Genomic DNA, 20164 nt, shown 5'->3' with positions numbered 1-20164 from the left:
TCCTCTTCTTCTCTAAGAGTTCACAGGGCTAGCACCAGTATGCTCAGTGTTGGAAAACAGGCAGAACTTTCTGCAGTATACCGCCTCCCAAAGTAATTCCCTGGTTTACAATCCCACTTACAGCTGAGTGAGAACTGAGATAAACTATTCTTGACTGCAGCGACCATGTGCAGATACAGCTTACAACGCAACCCGTCCAACTTGGAAGGGTCCATTGCAGACACAGCACTCTGACTGATATTTCTACCACTGTTCTAGGTCTCTCAGCCGTCTTGCAGAAAGGTCTGTAGCTTCTTCCCCCGTACAAAAGCAGTTCAGCAGAATGCTCAAAGCAGCCACTCTCTATATCAAAGAATAATTTTAGTTTAGTACAAAATTTTATTAATATCAATACTGTGAAACTATAAAAGTGAACATAAGAGAATCTGAGCAGGCCTTGAGCCCATCCCATCCATCAACCTCTGGGACAGCAGCAAGGCCCCAGGCAGCCTTGTAAACGAACTAGAAAAAGCACAACTTTTCAGTTTAACAGCAGTCTTGAGATTTGGCTCTGAACAGGGGTGTTTGGAAGAAATCCCTCATTTCTGAAGCACATAGGTGTGGGTGAGAAAAATTGCCTCATCAGTGGCAAGAAAAAGCCCAGAGCTCTGAAAATAGAAACTACAGAATTGGTTCCCAGCTCAGTACTGCCCTTGCATCTCATGAGGCAGGTGAATAGCTCTGGCATCATCATGTTCTTCGTGGTCTAGTTAAATAGCTGCAAGCACAGAACAGGCTAAGCCTGAGGTCTTGACAGATGCACATTTTCCAAGAAGCTTGCACATGGGGGTGGCTGGTGTTCCCTAGGCTACCCAAACTACCCATCATCTCACCCCTGTGAACACTGTATTTTTTCAGGACGTTAAGCTTGTTAGCAAAGGGTCTCTCAGCTCGGTTTGGCTAGAACAGGCGGGGGACCCTGTCATGAGCTGCTCCACAGCAGACTGCAGGAGATGGTAACCTCTGACAAATGATGACAAGCAGACGTGGCAGGCTGGAAGCAGTAACTTCAGCAGGATCTGAGAACATCTTTGAAGTTTTCCTAGTGCCTCAGAAAACAGGTGGTAACTCCACTTGGAGGAGGAACTGAGTACTGACCCAACTTTCTAGAAGGGGAAGTAAAGAGAATCAGGGAATCAAGATCAGATCCAGGGAGGAAGGACAAAGTAGAAGTCTAATGCCCTGCACAGCTTATACTGCCCATTGCCAACACTGAATTTGTACCCTGTGATCCAGAAAGGATCAAAATACTACATCAGTTCTCTAGATCCTTCCCTTTTCGCTTCCTTCCCTGTGATTTAGAATCGTTGCTTTTTGTTCTCATCTCCTCCAGCTCCCAAGACAGTAAGTTAGCTTTGAGTTTACTTGTCCCAGGGTTTGCCTGCCTCTGCCCTCCACGTCTGGACAAACTCCAGCTTCCAATCCCCTGTTCTGTCATGGCTTTCAAAAGATGTTCTTGCTTCTTGGCCACCATCTCCTCCCGGCTCCAGATCAGAATATTAAAGCCTGAGAGGAAAAATTAAACACTGCATCAGAAACACTACATCAAATATAATACCTTAGGCTATGTCACTTAAATGCCAGAAATTCAAAATGGTTTGTCTGTTCTAAGATATTTCCAAGGTACAGAGGATGCAAAGACATTTACTGCAGATGTTATCTCCACACAGCTATGGAAATTTGATCTAATTAAGAAACATAATCAAGTAATTCCTCATCTCATCTGTCACAGGTCTAAGACCTAAATCTACAGCCGACTCCCTTAATTCCATACAGCCTGCGAAAAACTGAGTAATCTTGGCTATGCAGCCTAGGAAATGAGATAAATTAAACAAAGGGAGAGGGTACAGCCTAGCAGGAAAAGGCTTCCCTCACCACCGCCGTCGTTTTCTGCTACTGTTACATGGGCGGCAGATGGCAGCAGCACCCTGCTGCGGGCAGCCTCCTCACTCTTCCGGACTCCACACTCCCGGGAATATTTCACCGGAGATAACTAGCAACCCGTTTTCTAACTGCAAGGTGAAAGACTGAAAAGAAGGTCTTGATCTCTTTTATAGATGTAGGAAATTATAGAGGACCTCTAGCAAGTGGAATTTGGGAAACCCTCACTCACAACTCGCTTTAGTCTGGAGAAACAAGCCTGGCCTTTTCTGGGACTGGAACCCACCCGTGCTTAGTGCCCCAGGTTCTCTTTACTTACCCATGCCAGAAGCCAGCGTGTCTCCCATAGGGTTAAATTTGTTGAGCTGAAAATGGAAACACAGTCAGTCTGTAAGAGCATCACTGCTTATATAAGAGTCATAAGAGCACCACGGCTTATGTAATGACAACAAACCATCTGGAAAACCCAACATTCCCTAAAGAGTATCACAGAAAACCCACAGATGACCATGGACCAGCCCTGCTCGAGTCAGCAGCTTTAGCTGGCAGCCATACCCCCATGAGAGCGTGAGTCTGTCACAAGTAAAGAGGATACTCCTATTGGTCTAGTCCCTAACCCTTATCTCTTGGCTGTGGTTCAATACACAGCGGTCCTTTTAGCTGCAGTACTCAACTCACCGAGATGATACCAGAAGCATTTGGATCATGGAGTTGACAAACCATCTCCCCGGTGTTTCCATCGAATACATCAACAGTTCGTAGCTCATTCACCGTGTACCCTGGGAACTTAGGGTCTGGGTAGCGACCTGCTACAATGAGGTCATAGCGAGGATGCCATGTTGCCTAGTCATAGAGCACAGCAATGGGGAGTTAAGAGAAAGGGACAGTGCTCGTACTGACACACACCAGACAACCTGCAGTATGAGCAACAGTTTGTACATCCCACTCACAGTCTGAAGAACACGAGTATCCTCAGAACAGTGCTCTGCTGCGAGCTGCAGCAGTGTGAATATCCACCCACCAATGTAGTATCCTGACCAGAAATCAGACCATTTCTGATTTAGAGCCGGCTGCTAGCACCAAGCATGACACTCCTCTCAGACTGGTGGTTTAACTCACCTTAATAGGTGTGAGGTGCTGAAACTGCCGATGTGGATGTGGGATCAGATGCTGTGGCTTGGTCCAGTCTGAAGATGAGTAAACTCTGATTTCACTGCGCTGGTCTGTGCTCAGGAGCTTGGCACCATCTGTTGGGCTGAAGTAAGCTAGAAGAGGGGGACAATAAGGCAAACAAAAGATCACAATGCTGTTAACTGACAAGAAACATAAAAGTCGCATTTCTCTGATTGGAAACCCATTGCTATTTCTTTAATTGGGATGTGAATATGGACATGTGTCCCAACAGACAAGACTTTACCTGTCTCAAACAAACGCAAAGCTTTTACAAACAGTAAGCTGAAACCTACAGCACTGGGTTACATAGAAGAATCATTATTCTCATTTTAGAATCACAGAAAGAGACATTGCAAAGAAAGGAACTTGCTCGTTCAAATGGAAAGTGTCCTGGTTTCAGCTGGGATAGAGTTAATTGTCTTCCTAGTAGCTGGTATAGTGTCACATTTTGGGTTCAGTACAAGAAGAATGTTGATAACACACTGATGTTTTCAGTTGTTGCTAAGTAGTGTTTAGTCGAAAGTCAAGGGTTTTTCAGCTTCTCATGCCCACCCAGCAAGAAGGCTGGAGGGGCACAAGAAGCTGGGAGGGGACACAGCCAGGACAGCTGAACCAACTGGCCAAACTGGTATTCCATACCATGTGACATCATGTCTAGTAAATAAACTGGGGGGAGTGGGGGTGAGCAGGATCGCTGCTCAGGGACTAACAGGGCATCGGTCGGCGGGTGGTGAGCAATTGTATTGTGCATCACTTGCATATTCCAATCCTTTAAGTATTACTATTGTCATTTGATTAGCGTTACCATTATTAGTTTCTTCTTTTCTGTTCCCTTAAACTGTTCTTATCTCAACGCACAAGTTTTACTTTTTTTTTCCAGTTCCCTCCCCCATCCCACTGGGTGGGCAGGGAAGTGAGTGAGCGGCTGCGTGGTGCTTGGTTGCTGGCTGGGGTTAAACCACAACAGAAAGTTAGTGGAAAAGTTGGAGACAGACACCTGCAGTTTGGACTTCCATGAACTCTAAAACCGCATCCAAGAAACAGAGGTTTGAGTTCCATGCTCTGCTTTTGTCAAAGTAACTGCCCCAATAAAGTCAGTTTTCTAATCTCAGCCACTGCTGATGGTTCCACACTCATCTCTCAAGGCACAGTGCCACAGTTTGTATGGCAAGTCTAAGACTGTGCTGCAGCTGCCCTACCCACCTCCCTGCCTCTGGCGACACGGTCCCAATGCCTTCCTTGCTTTAACACTAGCTACTGTGCAACTTCAAATCTGAGCAAAAGCTAACGTTGCTACAATAATAAAAGCTGAGCTGAGTGGATTCTCTGCAGACATCCATGCAATGAAATCCTTATCTCAACTCACCTGCATTGACAGGTTTGTCATGAGGAAGCACATGAAGAAAATTCATTTTGTTTTTGATGTTTCTGAGGTCCCAGATTTTGACTGTCTGATCCACAGATGCTGTGGCCAACAACCACTCACATCGGGAGTTAAACTCCACATGAGTCACTTTCTTCCTGTGCAATTTCAGCTTCCAAATCTGCAGCAGAGGAAACAGAAAATCATACAGAAAAAAAAAGATCAAGATCTGGAGTAAAGAAATGGAGTAATAATCTACTAGTGCAGACTAAAGAGGTCTCACATTTACAGAGTAACAAAACTTCTACAATACACCAAGAGTTTATCCACTGGAAACAAGAAAGGAGAATGACCATGGGAACTATTTAATTCTAGGAGAACTTTGATCCACAAGTTTATTACAGCTATGAGAAAGGAAAACACAATCCTTCATTCATGGAGGGAAGTATTAGTGCCACTGTACAAAGCAAGATCACATATGGAATACTTTATGCAGTGCCAGTCTTCCACCTGCAGAAAGATTTAAAAAAACTGAAACAGGCACAGAAAATGTGCTGCCGAGATAGTAATAAGGAAGGGGCTGCTTTGTGGGAGAAGACCAAAAGAGCTTGCTTTGTTTATCTTAGTAAAAAAGTTAAGAGGGGATATAATTGGCTTCTAGAAATACATCAGCAAAGAAACAGCAGGGTAGGAGAAATATTTCAATTAACAAGAACAAATGGATATGAACTGCCCACGAATAAATTTCTATCCGAAGCCTGAAGATTATTTCTAATCAAAAGGGTGAAGTTGGCCCATCGTCCCTACAATAATGGGTATCCCCCAAGTGCAGAAAAGACTCTCACATTCTTTCAGGAGAAAAAAAGGAAAGGAAGCAACTAACCTCGAATAAGCACAAATCATTTGGAGCACTCGACTCTGCCCATTAATTTACACAGCTGCTTCTGGCCACAGCTCATTGGGTAGCAAACCCTTAGAGATGTTACCCTTATAGGCGGGAGAAACAGTAATTCCGGTGTGACGGTACAGCAGGCTCTTGGAAGCAGGGCCCACTCCCAACTATCCTCTAATATGCTTCCGTACTGCTTCAGACTCCAAGGTGCAGTCTGCCTCTGCCTGCCCTCTCATGTCTAATGGCAGTAGTGCAATTCCTATCCCAACCGCTTAATTACTGTTGTGTACAAGGTCATGGAAGGGTATACATCAAAGCAGTATCTCCTAAATGACTCCCATGAGTGCATTAAGATCTGGAAGTGTGAAGGTTGTTGGCAGAGGGTGCTCACATCTTCAGGTTACCCTATAATTACCCTGACCAGTAGCAAATACTCTTAAGGAAGGGATAGCACACAACACAGTCCCTGTTTGGGAATTATTACCATTACGCTCAACAATGTGAAAATGCCTAATGAATGGCAAAAGTGGAGGACTTCTCACCACCTAGACAATGGGTGGACTCATCTCCTGAGCTGCAAGATACTTGCTCCTCTTTTCAGGGTCCCTGTAGTGTAGGAAAGCACGTGAGCCATGAAGATTCCCGTAGAGGAGACGCTGCATGAAGCCATACAAACCTCTTCACCAGAAGTGCTGAGCAGGACCACGTTGCCCACATTATCACCTGTCACCACTGCTCGGCAGCTTGCAGAAACATCAACACTGCAGTACCAGCAACTAGAGGGAAAGACACCAAAATTAGTGCTGCCTCCCACAGGCAAGTGAAGGCAGTGGAGCTCTGGTTCACATGCCGTCCGTCAACAAGGGAGACTGCAACAGATTGTAACTGCAATCTCCCTCCTGATGGTGTGGGCCTGAGTATCAGGAAGGGGGACGGCTAATCAGCAATGCTTTCTGTTCATGACTGAATATGAAATAACTTCCTAGTCATTTGTGAAGTGCTCATTAGATGGAGCGTGACACATTGGGGCAGTGGAACATAATGGAGGCTGAAGAGCCACTTGGTGCCTGCACATGGACACACCTTGGGAAAGATCAGAACACCCTTGTGACATTGACAAATGTACAGCAACAGCTTTAAAATGACATTTTCCACAAGACACTGAAGCAGCAGTAAAGAAAAGACAAAAGCTTTGGACTGGAAAGTTGCACATCAAACTGTCTCAACTTCATGCTCCAGGATACAAAACTGAATAGAGACTCATCTGATAAAGACATACATCTTAACCCCAGCTCTGCTGGGAGGGAAAGGGCAGTGAGAATAAAGTAGCAGTCCTTTGGGAACCTGTTGGGAACACTTCATTTGCAAAGATAAATTGTTCTAGAATTCAAGGTCATGGAAACTAGCATGGCAAGCCTGAAGCCTCCAGAAGGGCAGCAGGGTAAACTCAATAACCTGAAACTCAGACTGTGCAGGAATGTTTTGTGGCTTTCCTATGCTACCTGAGCTGCTACAGACAAAACAGAACACTGACGACAATGAAGAGGAGGAAGTTATCCTCCTCTTCTCACCTCACGCTTTATGAAGTGCAAAGCTGTCAGTATCTGGAAGACAGGAGATGGCGTCACCAGAAAGCAACACCAGAAGATGCAGGCAGCATGCCCAGCTACTGTAAAAGCCTAAGTGCCCTCTGGCTGTCTAGCTTGTCACCCACCCTGTAGTGCTAGGGTTGGGACCAGGAGCCTGTCTCCAAGCTCCCTCACAAGACCAATTCTTACCAAGAGTCTCCTAACACTGGCAAAGATGAAGATGTTAGCACAAGAAGCAGCACAGCATTAACCCCAAGGAACAGAGAATCAACCTTGCGGTGCTCCCTTCTCACCAAACATTATGGTACTCATGGCCACAGTCCGGGGCACGGGAGATCACCTGCACCGCTCTGCCCTCAAGGTCCTGCAGACTCAGGGTGCCATCCCCTGATGCCACATAAAGCTTCACTGACTCATAAGGACTGAACTTGATGTCTCCGAGAGAATCTCCTGGCCCTTTCTGGAATACACACAAAGCCAAGAGGCACCAAGGTTAGAATGGAAGACAAAATATTAATGCAACGCTCATCTCCTGGAACACACTGCTGGTTTCCCTAGGTACAATGCACTGCCTTCTGACAGGGCACATACCTAAGAACCCATTTTTTCTAACCTGTTTCCAATCTGAGCACATACATTCTAAGCCTGTAAATTCAACCCCACCACTTTGGGCTGAAAACCTCATTAGCAGAACTGCTGCTTCTGCTATGAGGGGTACAACTAATTTGCAGTGAACCACCTGGCTCAGACCAGGCTTAGGAGATCACAAACAAAACCAGCCCCGTTCTGTGCCGAAACCACATCAAATCTCATGACAGTCTTGCACGAAACTTTTCTTACAGAGACTTCATTGACCAGTTCCCTAAAGGCTGCTTCCAGTGCTGTATCTGGTCTTTCTCAAGGTACCAGCAGACAGAATGAGAGCAGTGCAAGGAAAAATCCTACTGCTAACCCCATGGCACAGGAATCTTATGTTCTGCGTTATATTGTTATTATTTTCCCCAAATCTGTCAACTGAGGAATCGCGGAAACCCTACACAAAGACAGAAGAGAAGGATGCTAGCTGGGAGTCCCCCAACTCTTTGATACTCAAGTGCACTCCATCTGCTGCTCACAGAGCAACTACTTAATCTAAGTCTCACTGTAAATACTAGATTTCAAGAAGCCAATGAGGATAAGAAAAGGCCCGCCTGTAGAGCCTGCCTGTCCCCACAGCAGTAGAAGGAGGATGGCATGCCTTTTCAAATCCAGGCATCATTGCTGTGACAGGCATCCCACTGGGATACAAGATCCTCATGTCCCAGGACCCAGTCTATCCCTCCCTGCTCACCTGGCCAGTCATCCCAGCATTACATGGGTTCACCTTCTGCCCTCTTATAGGGTTACAGCTGGAACAGCCAATTTGGAAACCAACCATGAAAGTCGCCACCCAGAAGGAATCAGGTGGGGAAAAGTAAAGAGGATGCTAACCCAAATTCCCTCACTTACCTTTAAGCACTGAACTGAAGTAACTAACTGAAGAGCTCAGGCTTCCTCATGACTCCACAGAAAAAGCAACAGTCTGAGAGAGTAATTCTAAGCATAGGCAGACAGAGTTGCCTCTAGCGATTCATCTCCTCTTTCCACTCACTACTGAAGGAGCCCAGACTCTTAATTTTGGTATTTTAGATAAGCACCAAAAGTTAGGTGGGATGAATTGGGGTGATCCTTATGACACGCACCACTTTAAGTCAATGGCTTTTGTGGAGAAGCACTGACAGGACTATAAGCTGTCCTGTAAAAACCATCTGACAACAGGCAGCCCTGCTAACAGGGGAAGAGGTTAGAAGGTCCCCAGGGCACAGAGCTATGGGAGGTTTAAGAATAGACAGCTAAGGAAATCCACTGGCACCCCCACACTCTCCCATGTATAACAGGAAGTAAGCAGCATCAGAGTCCCTCCCCTTCATGAAGAAAAGGTCTCTCCTACCCACCACCCCATTTCAAGGAAAAATAAAAAAGGAGTGAGCCTCCCTGGAAGAGAGAGGATCCCTGAAATTCAGAGGATAAAGGACATGTACATGGAGAAGAGGAAGCCCAGCTCCCACATATTACAGACAAACATATCTCTCTCTCTCTCTCTCTCTCTCAATCTCTGTAGCACTCCTGCCAGCAAGACACAGGGGCCCAAAGCATTGCTGTATTTCTTACTCCCAGTCCTCGGTGCTGGTGAAGACCCGGACAGTATTGCCATTAAAATCCTGCAGGGTGGTAGTGCCGGCAACTGACGAAGTGTACAGCTGACTAGGGTTAAAAGGGTTAAACTTCATTCCTGTGATGGCCCCTCCAGCTCCCATCTACAAGGAAGGGGATGAACAAAAGAAAAATCCACTGAGTGATGGGGAAGGAGAAAAGTGTGTTCTGTTAAGTCTGTATTCACTGCTATGTCCTTAACAGCAACAGTGAAACACACCACAGCCCTTCAACGAGGCAAAGACAACCATGTCTTCCCACATGATGGCTGTCTAGACAGCTGCCCTCCTGGAGGACAAAACTGCAACTCCTTCAGTCCCCAGACAATGTGTTCCCTGGTTGGCTGGCACCACACTATTTACAAAAAGAGAAAGATGACTCTGGAATTTCTGGAGGATAGACCTCCTCCCAATGCATACCTATGTTAATTTAGAAATGGGATAAAAGTTACAGAGTCTTTGAGCCCCTGTTGGAATGGGAATGGCTGAATACAGCAACAAGGGGGCATGCCAGCTGTGTAAACCATTCATTCTACCCCTAGTTTCTCACTTTAGATAAAGGGACTTTGTTTCTCCCCACTCAAAGATGTTTCCTCATCTGACACAGAATAAAAGGTAAGCAGAGAAAGATCAAGACCTAAACCAGACAGACCCTCTCTGCCTACTTGTTTCCGGCATCCCTTTAAGATAACTGTTTTGCCAGTTGCTGTATTATTTTTCCACTGAGCACACATCAAGTACTGCTTCATTATGCACTTAATCAACATGCCTCAGTTCTTCCCAGGGCTAGAACAGTCTGGGACTTAGGAACAGACACATTGCTGCACCTCAGTCCTGCCCCATAGCTGGCTACTCTGCAACCCAAGACCCTTATGGGCTTCTCACAACAGACCTGTTTTGGTCTGCAGTATTTGGTGGTACTCCAATTTTCTCTCCCACCCATTCCACACACCCAGAGGCTTACCCCTTTTATGAAGCAGGTTTTAGTAAGTACTTCATAGTCCCAAAGGATGATGTCTCCACCTTTGGAACCAACAGCTACAGTACTGGGGTGTGTTGGATGCCATTCCAGGCATGTCACTCTTCTGTCAAAGGGACTTGCTGTTCGAAAGAGGCGGTATGAGGCAAGAGAACGCAGAAAGGGCAGCTGCAGACACTGTTAAAAAGATAAAAGAGAATTATCACTTTTGTAGGGATCTCTGACATTCTCTGAATGGGGAGGGCTAACAATTTCTAATTGCCCTTGCTGTTAGTACATTCACACAAAATTCTAAGCCTCTTGTAGAATGAAGAGAACACGCTGTTCCCAAGGGAAACAGCCTGTGACCACACAAATCCACAGCCACAGCACTCAGAAAGCAACAGAGAACTGAGAGATATCACCCTTTAGATGATGCATAGGAAGCCAAAGTCTTGCGGACCGAGCAAAAAAGGCAGGATAATTAACAAGGGAGAAGAACACACCTCCACACCAGTAAAAGGCACTTATGACTATCTACGTCTTTACTGAGCATCCCAAAACGTTACGCATCATCCAGAGATACAATATTATGGTCCTCCATCCAAATTGCCTGCAGCTCAACTATACAGCATAAGAGTGAACAGAATACTTCGAATAGGGAATGAGAAACTACGACACAATTGTATTGTTATTCATCTGAGGAATAGGTACTGCTTGAATGAGCTTGGTGATTTCTTTATCATTTGTATACTTAAAATAAATCACCTGGAAGATAAAGCTAGCCCAGGTGCTTCCCACCTATGGATGTCACAGAAAAAGTTAATTTTCAAATGAAAGAAGGAGTATGGCTCTGAAAAAGAGTAAAACATCATGGACTTGATGGAATATGTCTGTGAAGAGCAAAAAATCAATGCTAAACCTGACATGATTAGCAAAGTAGAGTGGATACAAAAAGAGTACAACAGAACAGTCGGATCAGCATACAAAAATAGCACTGTGCAATAGCTCAATTGGTACCATGGGCAAGTTTAAATATGATTCAAGGAAACACAGAATTAACAGAGGATAAAATGTACAGTGACAGGGCCGGGTCAGCTGAAAGGGAAAGCCATCGCAGCTCTTGCATTTTACAGGATTAAGAAACATAAGGGCGCGCCAGACTGGGAGCCACAAACTGTATGTGAGAAACTTTAAGCCCCTTTAAAGTTTCCCTGCTTGTGTTGAAGATGTTTTTATGTAGGCAGCTGAGATGTCCAATCGGTCACGAAGGAGAAACTCCTCACCTGCCTGAGCTGTGCCCGAATGGAGCCTCCCAGCATGTTCTGATAGACATAATGAACAATGCTGCACTGCCGCTCCAACTGATGGAAAAGGACTCTGTTGTTTCTCACCATGGACCCACCTCCACTCCGACCTGCCAAAGAGGAAAAGAGTAAGCCTGACTGAGAGCCAATGCCTGTCATGCTCATTCACTAAAAAACATGGTAAGACATCTGCATTTGCTGCTACATCCATGAAAAGCTTCAGCCACAAGATAAAAGCCTCTAAATGATTCTTACATGTCTAAGGTGCAGCAGCCTCTGCAATTATGGAGTCCAGTGCTTCCCATAGCCTGCCAGAGCTTTGTGCATGCTTCCTCTTGTTAAACCTTCCTTCTCCTTGCCAAAGATTTATCAGAAAGACAACAGGAGAGGACTAAAGCAATGCGACAGGTGGTGCATCTCCTGGGCAGTATACAATTTGAATGGCTCATACCCAACATACAATGAAGCTACCCAAAGTCCCAACGACTTGGAAATACGCCATAGGAGGTGGTAAGCCCCTGGATACAGCAAAGGGAAGGTCAGACGTGTGACCAGCAGAAACGTTAACACCTGAAAATTCCCCAAGCATAGCAACATGAGCTCCCACACAGTTCCTGAAATGCCTGCTTGTGAATCAGAATTTTCGATCTGCTTGTGCTGTAGCCCGTACAGTCTGCCTCCAGCACTGTGAGTTTTGTTTTTGATAATAGACTTGCTGACGCCTCATCGCCTGAAAAACCTTTCTGTTTGGAGTGATTTTTGCTGAGAGTACAGCATGCTTCTATATTTTGTTCATGTTCCAAGTTTTTATCTTCAGGGACCTTTACATAAAAACCGGATCTGTTTAGTCCCATGTCTGTGATCTAATCATCCCCACAGCAATGGTCTGTAACGCCCCAGGGGATCTAGACATCAAATGCATTTCTTAAGAGATAAAAATGCTATTGTCATTTAAGGATATTTATAAAAAAAGCACAACACCAAAACCATAGGGATCATTCTATATGATTACAAACTAAACGAAATCTTTCTTTAATGCAACACTGGAGCCTAGAAATGCACAGGTGTGAAACTAAACTTCTTTGTTCACATGCCAACATAGTGCCAACACTTGTCAGGCCTGTTGAAATAGGTACAGAAGTATTTATGTTCCAATTCCTTTTCTTCACAGAAGAATTAGCATCTACAGCTCCTTCTTCAGAGGTGATGGAAATGGAGGTATTTTTTTGAAACTCCACTTCATTGTGAAGGATGATTTATTAAGAAACAAACTTCAGGCCTTTTTAGAATCTGCTGGAAGAAACCGTTTAAAAAAATTGTTCAACTGCAAGAAACTGAACCTGTCCTATGTGGCTCAGGAGAAAAAAATTGTTTTTTCCAGAACACATAGAAATCAAAACTGGAACACAGAATGGAAAAGCCCAAACACAAAGGTCTTCAACTTTTTACAAAAGGCTTAAGGGAAGAATTTAATTGGTCTCATTTTTCCAAAGTACTAGCTACATCCAATTCCCTCCGAATCTTACAGGAACTGCAGATGCTTACCAAATCTGAAAATGAGGCCATGAAGTTAAAATGAAAATCATCTAGCTAAATTAACTACTGAAGATGCTTTAACCATCCACAATTATACACAGAACTCCTTTCAGACAAGAGTATTTTGCCTGCACATCCAGTGTTCACACTGCCAACTGCTCCAAGTTTGGAGTTATACACCAGACAATGGAAATGTACGAAATCATAGAACTCCTGTATCCTGACTGTTGAAAAACACTTCAATGATTTCTCAGTCCTTAAAGCCAAAATTGTACAAAAAGTGTGTAGTATTTCCGCACAAGGCAGTAATTCTACTGATCTCCTAAACAAACGATGGAATTAAAGGTTTTATCTGAGAAAAGGAGGCTGAGGGGAGACCTAATCACTCTCTACAACTACCTGAAAGGAGGTTGTAGCGAGGTGGGTGTCAGTATCTTCTCTCAAGTAACAAGCGATAGGACAAGAGCAAACAGCCTCAAGTTGCGCCGGAGGAGGTTTAGATTGGAGGTTTAGATTGGATACTAAGAAAAATTTCTTCACTGAAAGGGTTATCAAGCATTGGAACAGGCTGCCCAGGGCAGTGGTTGAGTCACCATCCCTGGAGGTATTTGAAAGACAGGCAGACGTGGCACTTAGGGACACGGTTTAGTGGTGGACTTGGCAGTGTTAGATTTACATTTGGACTTGATGATCTTAAAGGTCTTTTCCAACCTAAATGATTCTATGACTCTATGAAAATAGTCCTTAGTGTAAGTGAAGCGAAGTCTACACAACTTTCCTGGTAATGCAAAGCAGTAACCTTTCCAGTATCTTAGAATTTAACCACCTCTCCTCATTATATCAAAAGTCTTTTAAGAGATTTTTTTTTTTTTAAGTTACATACTAAAGGAAAAAAATCCACATGAGGACAAGTGATTAGTGGAAATTCTGTCCAGTCTAATCTGAACACAGAGGTAGAAAGTACTCCTACTTGCTGTAGCAAAAGCTTGAATATGCAAAGAATTGGGTGGAAATGCCAGTTTAGACTGCATGCTGTAGAATACCAACCTTACAACTATGAAACTGCATTAAGAATTGGATAGGAGAAAAAACAATGTATTACCAAGATTGGTCTGTCCTACAATAAAGCAGGCGTCTGGTAATTCAGGAATTCCACAAAACTTACCCACCCTCAAATAAGTTGTGACTGCACAGGCTTCAACAGACTAAGCAGGCTTCAACAAAGGGATACGGAGTCTCAAAAATGAAACACACACGCAGGTAGCACACACTCACTAGACAGATAATTGGAGGGTGTGCTACCCCAGTACGTGTCCGTGTATCACTTCAATATATAACCCCATCTGAATACTCATGTCTGAACACACTTCTTGGCATTCTCCCTTTTCAACTAGTCGATGCCTGTCATTTAGGGTAAATCTGGCTGGGAGAAACAGTAAGGATCTGAGGAAATGTTACCGATTTTCTCTGGGGGTTTGGATGTTTTTCTCACAAACAACCTCTTTGCTTGTGGTTCATTCCCTAGTTCCTCGTAGTCCGGTTTCCTCTTCCCAGCTGATTTTGCCTCTTCCGGCCAATGCTCATGAGCCCTCTCATGCTTCTTGTCCTTTGGCTGGTTCACCGGAGCCATTCTGTCTGACCGCTAGAAGCAAACAAAGTGTGGAAGGTAAGACTGTCATACACTTTTAACTAGAGGACAGAGAGGAAAATGGGAATGAAACATATCCCAGTGGTCTGAAAGTAGTGATTTTACCTGTACACTCTTTCATCAGCATGACACTAGCTTTTTGTTGTGCTCTGCTGGAGAGGGGAACAGGTTCAATAAACTCTTCTTTGTTCACATATGAAAATGAACTTATCCTAAAGCATTAGAATTTGTTTGGACAGATGTGCTTCTACCAAACTTTTAAGCTTAGAACCCAGAGATCTGCATAAAGCACATCTGTGAAGCCACATAATACCCTAACTGTTTCTCCAGTAGCTCATGCTGAGCTCTTTAGATTCAGCTAAGAAAAAGGTCAGAGCTTTTATGACGATGCCCAGGGCCGACTGGTCTTCCACCAAGCAGGCTCAGAAGGTACTCCCTATTTAACGGCCACTTTTCCTCACATCCACCACCTGGTCTTCCGACTGGGCTCCTACACCAGCTGGCAACCGCGCCTGAACCGCTCTTCCGACCGGCGGCGGGACGCGGCCACTCGTGTCTCCTGTTGTGACGACCGAAACGCCGCCCGGCCCCTGAGGAAAGGCGCGGGCCTCCCTCCCACAGCCTTCCCTCCGAGCCGGCGGGCGATGCGTCACACGCCGTTTGCGGCCCCAGAAGCTCCTCCGCCGAGAGCCTCCTACGGGCTGATCCCGTTTAGTTTAGCGCTAAACTTATTTATAATTCGGGAATGCCTGTCACGGGGTTATCTGCCCGTCTCAAATATAGCTCGGCAGGCACCGCGCAAGCTTCCCCAAATAGCCCCCACCCCGCGCCTTACCAGGCCTCACCCGGCCCCGCGGGGCAGCGGCCCGCCGGGCCCCGGGCCCCGGCCCGCTTCCCTCCGCGGCCTAGGGCGGGAAGGGCCGCCCCGCTCTCACCTGCGCTCCGGCGGCCTCCGCTCCCCCGGCGCGGCCGAGGACGGCGGGTGGCAGCCGGCCCCTCCCCCGCGGTTTCATAACCGGGGCGGGAAGGGAAGGCAAGGCAAGGCAAGGCAAGGCAAGGCAAGGCGGGGGGGGGGGGGGGCAGCGGCTCCCGGCGCGGCCCCGCGGGAAGGGAGGGCTCCCCCGCCCGCCCCCGGGGAGCGGCGCCGAGCCCGCGGGCCCCGCCGACTCCTTCGCCGCTGAGGGGCAGGGGGACGGGCCGGGGGTGCCTGCCCCAGCCCCTGCCTTCCCCCCACCGCCTCCTTCCACCGTCCTTACCGCCCGCCGGCGGCCATCAGCGTGAGCAGCACCCCCAGCTCCACGGGGGCGGGAGGGCACGGGAGGCGGCTGCGAGGCCCACGCCGCGGCCTGGCCCGAAACAGGCAGTCGAAGTCCGTGAGGCGTCCTCCGGCAGCTTGTTGTTGTTGTTGCTGGGTTTTTTGGTGCAGGACTGGGAATCTTACGCGCTTCGTTAGTTTCTAGAGCACCAGATTGGCATATCAAAGCTGCATGGTAAGGGCCCAAAGTACGGTAACCAAATAAAAAAGATGCTATTTCAGAACACAACTTCCACAAGAAGCAGCACCTGGTATTGGAACTCGACAAAATGCACTTTAAAGGCAGATAAAAAAGTCACAGCAAGATCAGCTCAGAGACTGCCAGATCTTAAGGTGACGAAGCAGACAAGAATGGGGAAGGAAGAGCCCTAACCGACACAGCTGGAGGTACCAACGCTTCCCCTCCACCTGCGAAGGAGGCGGCTGTCTGCCGGCCATCTTGCATGCAGAACCCTACCTCCACAGCAGAACCCTACCTCCGCAGCAGTCAGGTCCCGTGCTCCAGGCCTACCAGTAACTATGCTGAGTAATTAAGGTCCAGTCATCCACGCAGCTGGCTATGAACGCTGGTCCCAAAATATCTGTACGTAACCACTCCTTGAATTGTGGGGCTTTAGGGTTTGGGTTTGGGTGTTGGGCTTTTTTTGCACTATAACTATAGTTGGCTATGCAGTTTCTCCCATATTAGGGAATGCATAGAAAAACTACTAAGAAAAACAACAAAGACGCAGACTCTGTGCTTTTCTGAGCTGTAACAAGGTTGTACTAGTTGCTGCTGTCCTAAGAATGAGTATCAGAATGACATACGCAAAAAATGATAACCACCAACAGACAACACAATCTGGTTTTGAACGTATACGTCAACCCAATTAATAATCTTAAAGTCTTATCGAGCACTTCTGTAATACACAACATTCTTTAGAACTGTACGTACTCATTAGCAAAACATAGCCAAAGGAATACTTGAACGTAGCTCTTCTTCGCTCCAAAGCCTTGAAGACTTGACTTCCAGGAAGGGAAACTACTGTAGAAAAAGATCCTTTTTATATTGACAGTGATCAATGCTCTCATCTATAGGTCTGCAGAAGTCATTGTCATTGGAGACAGACTCTATGGAGTTCATCAGGAATCACCAAGAAAACACCAAATTACATAAATCTTAATATCTTTTCATTTTCATATGCTTTAAAAGAGGTGCATTTCAAAACTTGCAACTGAAAAAAGGGGCCCAGATACCAACCTTCTCAAAGGAGATTGAAAGACTTGTATTAATTTCAATGTTCTATGTATTAATCCCAAAGAAAACTCTGAAAACTGTTATCCAAGTTATCTCCAGCAAAGATGTGCACTTCCTGTCCCTACTCCATTTGTCTCCCAGCAGTAGTGTCCCCGTGCAGAGCACACACACAGTAACCTATGCATTTCCATCTTGGAGCTACCATGGTTAGCATTTTTTAGAATGGAATGGAATGGACTAGACTATTTCAGTTGGAAAGGACCTACAATGATCACCTAGTTCAACTGCCTGACCAGTTGAGGGCTGACCAAAAGTTAAAGCATGGTATTAAGGGCACTGTCCAAATGCCCCTTAAACACTGACAGGCTTGGGGCATCGACCACCTCTCTAGGAAGCCTGTTCCAGTGTTTGACCACCCTCTCGGTAAAGAAATGCTTCCTAATGTCCAATCTAAACCTCCCCTGGCGCAGCTCTGAACTGTTCCCACGCATCATATCACTGGATACCAGGGAGAAGAGATCAGCACCTCCCTCTCCCCCTCCTCAGGAAGCTGTAGAGAGCAATGAGGTTGCCCCTCAGCCTCCTTTTCTCCAAACTAGACAAGCCCAAAGTCTTCAGCTACTCCTCATAGGACATTCCTTCCAGCCCTTTCACCAGCTTTGTTGCCCTCCTGTGGATGCATTCAAGGACCTTCACATCCTTCTTAAGTTGTGGGGCCCAGAACTGCACATAGTACTCAAGGTGAGTCTGCACCAATGCTGAACACAGTATGCTAAATACAGTAATTCTATCAGTCATTAACACCAAGTTTGCATTCTCTCTAGAGAATCACCAGGTATTTTTGTAATTATTATTCACTAAGGACAAGAATAGCAGATAGTACACAAATCACGCACAGAAGAAATGCCACTGGCCCAGGGTGCCACAGCTCAGCATCTGTACACTGAGCTGTCTGTACGGTACACTGAGCAAGCCAGAGGAAGACTAATTTGAAAAAATATTCTTATATGTATTTATAGTCTTACACTCTTTGAACTACAGTATGCAGCAAAGTCAGAGGAGTATAATTATGCGTGGGCAGGATATTAGGCTTATTTTTATGATGTGTTTTGTCTGACATGCCATTATGTTGAGGCTCTGCCTTAGTTATGGGACGTGGTTCTCTATTGCAGAATAAAGCTGTCTTGTCGCTGGGTCTGGTAAAGCTATATTGTGACTAAGACGATCAACTTCGTGCTATTTGTAATGCTATTAGGTATTCTGCCTCCTTGTCGCCAGGATCTTTGTCCAAAGCGTGAATATTTTTGGCTACTTTAGTCTGACTACTGATGTAAAGAGTACCATTACAACAACTGAGTTTGGCGTGCATAAGAAAACAAGCCTATATTCCACTAAAAAGTAGGAAAAAATATATAATCCTAAGAGATAAAAGAGTAAAAATATCATGCTATCTGACCTCCTTCTATCCCATGACCGTTACTAAGCTGCCCTGCACCGGGAAAATGAACAACAATATCACTATTGTAATGACCTCGTTTACCTGAGCGCCCCATTTTCCCTAAGCCATTGCAGCCTTGGAGGAAAGGATTGCAGCAGCCATGCAGCGTAGTACCCTCACCTTGCAATCAGTATTGGGGGCAGCCAGGTCCCAAATGGAAAGCATCTATCTTAGATGCTCAGCGCGTGGGATACCAGTATCCAAATCAGCATGGAAACGTAACATAGGGCAAATGCTGGATATAGAATATTGATCTATGACAGATGTTTGCCTTTTCTGTACTTCACTAACATACATTAATTTGATAATGGAATTAAAACCTCAGAATTGAATTGGAGAGTATCTATGCCAAAGAGTTGGGTTTGGTTTTGTTTCAGTAAAATACAAAGTTGATGCTTATACTCTCAACTACGACTAACTCTGAGGGCAAGATAAGCATCTTGCATCACTTGAAAGGATGCTCATGGTCACAGCACACCCAGCAACTTGTCATGGGTGCCCAGCTTCCAGGGATCCCACACAGGCAGAAGTGAACAGACGATTGGCCCTAAAACAAATTAAGTGTAATGGTTTCCAGTGTCCACTTTCCAACACAGCAATTCATAGTATCTGAAGGGCATCAGTACAGTTATTTTTCTGGCTCCTGTGAAACCTGGGGCAGTTGTAAAGAGAAAGAAAACATCCCAGTACTGCTCCAGAGAAGTGGGAGCACAGATTTACAGCATGCTCTTTCCTCTCTTCCTCCTGCAAGGCTCTCAGTCTTTCCTTTCTCCACCAATTGAATAAACATCACTGCAAACCCACAGCTGGTCCTTGGAGTCGTGTCCCAAGTCACTTGGAAGCAGTCAAGAGGAGACGGGCCAGCAAGGCCTCCCAGTGCTCCTCGTACAAACCCTGCCCCAGCGTCATGGGGAATCGCACCCGGGGCCTGGCGTTAGAAATGGAAACTCTGGCAGGCAAACTCCCTGGCATTTAGAAAAATGCTGGTTTCAGTTGAGAGTCTCCGAGGACTTGAAGATGAGGTCCGGATTATTCAGATAAAGGTTTTCAGAGGAAAGAGAGAATGACCGAACGGAGTTAGCGGGATCTGGCTGAAAGAGAAAGAAGGATGCCAAGCTGAACAGAGGTGAAGCCGCTCTCCAACCCCATGGAGAGTGACCTACGCTATGCTCAAAACCGAGGGCACAGCTCTCCGCTTGGCCGGGACTGGGGCTTGGGGAACCTGCTGGGCTTCCTGCTCCACACCACCAGGCTGGCTCCGGGCCCTGCGGGTCAGCTGGCCGGTACAGCACAACCCCCAGCCCCCTCCTCGCTTTTTAGAAGCGGCACCCCGCGCCTCAGGCCCTCGCCGTAGAGGGGGAACCGCGGCGGGAGCCTGCGCTGCCCTCCCAGCCCGTCCCCCCCCCCGGGCCCCACCTGCCTGGGCAGAGCCCGCTCGGCGGCGGCGGCCGCCCGTTAATTGGATCAAAAGCCCGGCGGAGCGGAGGGGGAGGCGGG

General features: G+C 46.3%; 1 protein-coding gene across 6 annotated transcripts; it reads right to left on the bottom strand.

Moving 5' to 3' along the window:
- Positions 1 to 109: 109 nt before the first annotated feature.
- DDB2 (damage specific DNA binding protein 2) lies at positions 110 to 15949 on the bottom strand. 6 transcript variants are annotated; one of them, XM_075030828.1, is made up of 12 exons: positions 15088 to 15343; positions 14723 to 14766; positions 14428 to 14611; positions 11413 to 11543; positions 10133 to 10324; positions 9128 to 9273; positions 6025 to 6124; positions 4460 to 4637; positions 3040 to 3185; positions 2599 to 2763; positions 2240 to 2285; positions 110 to 1545 (listed from the first exon to the last, which is right to left on the bottom strand). In XM_075030828.1, exons 3-12 carry the CDS (start codon positions 14597 to 14599, stop codon positions 1295 to 1297), a joined length of 1527 nt encoding a protein of 508 aa, XP_074886929.1. In that variant the 5' UTR covers positions 14600 to 14611; positions 14723 to 14766; positions 15088 to 15343; the 3' UTR covers positions 110 to 1294. The 6 variants fall into 6 exon arrangements, with proteins under 6 accessions (XP_074886929.1, XP_074886930.1, XP_074886927.1 ...); XM_075030829.1 differs by lacking the exons at positions 14723 to 14766; positions 15088 to 15343 and adding an exon at positions 15874 to 15949; XM_075030826.1 differs by lacking the exons at positions 14723 to 14766; positions 15088 to 15343 and adding an exon at positions 15553 to 15784.
- Between the last annotated feature and the right edge of the window lie 4215 nt (positions 15950 to 20164).

Source organism: Buteo buteo, chromosome 6, assembly GCF_964188355.1.
Source record: "Buteo buteo chromosome 6, bButBut1.hap1.1, whole genome shotgun sequence".
Classification (NCBI taxonomy): Eukaryota; Metazoa; Chordata; class Aves; order Accipitriformes; family Accipitridae; genus Buteo; species Buteo buteo.
The sequence above is the reverse complement of the archived record's forward strand: the minus strand, read 5'-3'. Positions and strand labels throughout refer to the sequence as shown.